Raw genomic sequence first — 4,585 nt, forward strand, 5'->3', positions numbered from 1 at the left:
GTGTGAATTGACGCCCTAGCGAGTAATATGAAAGGGAGAAAATCTGACTTTCACCAGGAGACCGGGGATCAGGTCCCACGTCACGTTTCCTAAACCCAACCGTAGTCTCGCGATAACACGCCACGTGGCTTCAGAAAGTGGGCATGTATGATTACGTGAAGTCATGATGTCATGTTGGATTTCAAGTGCCAGTGTGAAAGCAGCGTTAAGGTGGAAAAAGTGACACAGATTTCTTATATATATATATATATATATATATATATATATATATATATATATATATATATATATATATATATGTTATATGTTCATAGTCCTTTTAAAGTTTCAAAAAATAATTTCATGTCTTCTTTAAATTGGTGAATATTCAGTTTTCTTTCAGACCATTTTACATTTACGGATATAAAATATTCCAAATAAAATTTAAAGATTCAAAATGAAGACTTTTTGAATGAAGGCATTTATCCAAATAATTTCCTTCATAGTAAAACATAATGTCTCTACTTTGTAATTTAATCCTAGAGCCACACAATACATGAAATACATGAAATACACATCACATACACATACCACATCAATTCAGAACAATCTGACATCAAAACATTTCATTTTAACATCTCATACCCGAGCGGTGACATCACTCCCACCAATGAGGAGGCTGCGTCCGGATTGGACGTCGGCGCCAGCCAATCAGAGAGCACACACATGGGAAGCGTTTAAAAAAGATTCAGAAAAGTGTCGGAAAGTTGTCTGAAATCCTCACGAGCAGGTCCGAGCACGAGGAGGGCGAATACTCAGAAATAAAAGAGACTCTCGCGGATCTTTTTGGGGACTTTTGTGCGTGTTTTCCCGCCTCGGACAGAGAGCTGTAACCTGTTTCCTCCATCTTTAAAGCTGCTCAGACAGACAGACGGGATGGCGACGCATTTCAGGAGCGGACCAGCCTTCGGACTTTCTGCAGAGGTCAAGAGTAAGGTAGGCTCACATCTTTGCTTTGGTCGCTAAAATGGGGATCACAGTTTCCCAAAAACTCCAGGATGACGTCCTCAAATGGCTAGTTTAACAAGCTGGAATCAGAGAATTATTATTATTTTAATTTTGGGGCATTTCTGCCTTTATTAGATAGGGAAGCTGAGATATGAAAGGGGAGAGAGAGAGAAGGGAAGACATGCAGGGGAACAAGCCTCTGCTTATGCATGTGCGCCCGCTCTGCCAGCTGAGCTCACCGGCCACAGAAAATATTCACATTTAACAAGCTGGAATCAGTGATTTTTGACCTTTTTTCAGTCTCTTGTTTTTCTTTCTTAATGTTATATAGTAGTTTGGTCTCTGAGATATTCAGATTACTGTCACAGAGGAGAAACTACAATATATTCATATTTAACAAGCTGCAAGTTTTACTTTATTTTCAGATATATAGATAGAGAGAGAGAGAGAGACAGAGAGACAGAGAGAGAGAGACAGAGAGACAGAGAGAGAGAGACAGAGAGAGAGAGAGAGAGAGAGAGAGAGAGAGAGAGACAGAGAGAGAGAGAGAGAGAGACAGAGAGAGAGAGACAGAGAGAGCAGAGACAGAGAGAGAGAGAGAGAGAGACAGAGAGACAGAGAGAGAGAGAGAGAGAGAGACAGAGAGAGAGAGACAGAGAGAGTCAGAGAGAGAGAGAGAGAGAGAGAGAGACAGAGAGACAGAGAGAGAGAGAGAGAGAGAGAGAGACAGAGAGAGAGAGACAGAGAGAGAGAGACAGAGAGAGAGACAGAGAGACAGAGAGAGAGACAGAGAGACAGAGAGAGAGAGACAGAGAGAGTCAGAGACAGAGAGAGAGAGAGAGAGAGAGACAGAGAGACAGAGAGAGAGAGAGAGAGAGACAGAGAGAGAGAGAGAGAGAGAGAGAGAGAGACAGAGAGAGAGAGACAGAGAGAGACAGAGAGAGTCAGAGACAGAGAGAGACAGAGAGAGAGAGACAGAGAGAGTCAGAGACAGAGAGAGAGAGAGAGAGAGAGAGAGAGAGAGAGACAGAGAGAGAGAGACAGAGAGAGAGAGACAGAGAGAGAGAGAGACAGAGAGAGAGAGAGACAGAGAGAGACAGAGAGAGAGACAGAGAGAGAGAGAGAGACAGAGAGAGAGAGACAGAGAGAGAGAGAGACAGAGAGAGAGAGAGAGAGAGAGAGAGAGAGAGACAGACAGACAGACAGACAGACAGACAGACAGACAGACAGACAGAGACTGATTTCCTAAATCGATTCCGATTTGATTCTATATGGATTAGATCAGGGATAATTCAGTTCAGTTAAGATACCAGTTTATCTCAGATATGAAAGAGATTCTCAGAGGACTGATGCTGTAAATTGTACAAGGAACCCTCTAACCTGCTGCATTAAAAATATTAATGTGGTCGTTAAGTTAGAGACAGAAAAAGTGCTTTTCTTTTTCTCCTCGCCGAAATTCAGCCAAACGTTGGAGCGTTATTAGCCTGACAGAGATGGTCTAGTTTCACCTGATACCAACATCACCAGCCCTGCTGTATAAACAGGACTACACTATATCATTAGTGTACGTCAACCTCAAAGTTGTGTTGATGTTACTAATTACTGTTTATTGGGCAATGTCAGAATATTTGGACAACTTCTATTGAAAATAGAACTTCATTCTTGTAAATGAAGCCAATTTGAGGCAGAGATGCACTAACTAACTGACTATAATAGTTAGAAATAGGGGTGGCAGTAGCTCAGTCCGTAGAGACTTGGGTTGGGAACCGGAGGGTCGCTGGTTCAAGTCCCAGTACGGACCAAAGTACAGAGTGTGGATTGGTACCTGGAGAGATCCCAGTTCAACTCCTGGGCACTGTGTGTGTGTGTGTGTGTGTGTTTGTGTGTGTGTAGTGATTTCTAACAGAGTGTAAATTGTAATTTCCCCACTGGGGAATAAACAGTATAAATTATATTATTATGTGAATCAGGATAATTATAGCAGTGGGTATAATGGAATGACATGATGAACAGTTACATTAAAGGAGAATTCTGGTGGACTCCAACACGTAGGTCTGTTGTTTTTAAATGTGGAGTGCTGTCCGTAGCGAGAAAAATGAAAAATAATCGGTGCTGCCTACACCGAGTTATCCTCCTGCTAGAGTTAGCACCCAGGAGGCTGAAACAGGGCAGCTTTTAAACCTGTTTTTAGCCTCTAAACATGTTGGAGATGTCATTACAAGAGCCTCCCCATGTGGAGTGATTCCTTCTGAGTCAACACAGGGAATCTGACTGCAGGAGATGTGACAGAAATGCATCAAAGTCGTGTTAATTCAGCTCTGTTTAGTTCTGGTGTTGAGACGGCAAGACGAGTGCTTAGGGACCGTCTACAAACTACAACACCCAAAAGAGATGCAACAATATGTATTAATGTAATGATTAAATAAGGTAGTGTCTCCAAACTTACCTCAATTATAACTTGTCTCCTGCTAGTTGTACTACAGCACTTACTTTAAAAAAGAAGTGTATGCCTATTTATTATTTTTTTTTAAGATTATTTTTTTGGGCTTTTCCGTCTTTATTTGACAGGACAGCTAGGTGAGAAGAGGAGGGGGGGGGGAAGACATGCAGGAAATCATCACAGGTCGGACTCTAACCTGGACCTCTGTGTCGAGGCATAGACCTCTCAGTATATGTGCACCTGCTCTACCCGCTGAGCCAACCCGGCCACCAAATTATTATTTCGAATGGGAAACATATATTACAAACATGGCACATTTTAGTGAAAGTATGTCAGAGTGACGAGACATCCTTGATGGCAGGAAAACGGAAGCAGGATAGATAAAGGTACATGTTTCCAGCCTTAGCTGCAGGGAGGAATCAAAGGAAGCTTTTTGAAGCTTTTTGTTAACGTTATTTCATCAAATATTTTCTCCAAATGCTATAAAATTGAATAAAACACCCAAATTCAATGAAAGAAATGAGCTGATCATTTATTTAATACGTGAGGAGCGTTGGAGCGAACCATCCACGTTATTTCTTTTTAAAAATTTGGTTGAAAGAAACCCAAATTTCTGATATATTATATATTCTGAGAAAATTTGGAGCCGTTCGCCAAACGACCGACCAATCAGCGTTGGTTTGGAGGCGGGTTTAGGACGCAACGAGAAGCGACTGTTCAGTCTAAACAACGTGGCGACTTCCACGGATGAGATGAGCGTAGCTATCACGCAACTTTTATCCGAATTAGAAAGAATTCCTTCGTTGAAAGAAGAGCAAAAAACGTCTCTGGAGGCTTTTCTCAGAGGAAAAGATGTTGTTGCTCTTCTCCCGACTGGTTTCAGCAAGAGTTTGATATATCGTTGATCTGATTGGTTGATTTGGCCGTCTATCACCAACATAGGTGGTGATAGACAGATGGTTTATCCAATCAGCTAACCAGGATTTTCGCCCCTTCCCAAAAGTTCTCCAACGGAAAGTTCCCAGATGGATATGCTGAGCAAATGGGAAGCGATCCATCTGGAGTCAGGTTAGGAAGCTATCCCATCAGACTTGAAGAAGGAAAAGTCAAACTTTAGTTTAAAAGCATAATTAGGACGTAAGTACAACTTTTAAGATT

At 41.7% G+C, this 4,585-nt stretch overlaps 1 protein-coding gene across 1 annotated transcript in view; it reads left to right on the forward strand.

The window, feature by feature from the left end:
* The first annotated feature begins 725 nt into the window (after window positions 1–725).
* Window positions 726–4,585, forward strand: part of cnn1b (calponin 1, basic, smooth muscle, b) — a 26,339-nt gene continuing 22,479 nt past the window's right edge. Inside the window, exon 1 of the mRNA XM_031295162.2 lies at window positions 726–975. Within this exon, the coding sequence (XP_031151022.1) occupies window positions 916–975 (60 nt within the window). The 5' untranslated portion in view covers window positions 726–915. The remainder of the gene's footprint in view (window positions 976–4,585) is intronic.

Source organism: Sander lucioperca, chromosome 21 (assembly GCF_008315115.2).
Source record: "Sander lucioperca isolate FBNREF2018 chromosome 21, SLUC_FBN_1.2, whole genome shotgun sequence".
Taxonomy (NCBI): Eukaryota; Metazoa; Chordata; class Actinopteri; order Perciformes; family Percidae; genus Sander; species Sander lucioperca.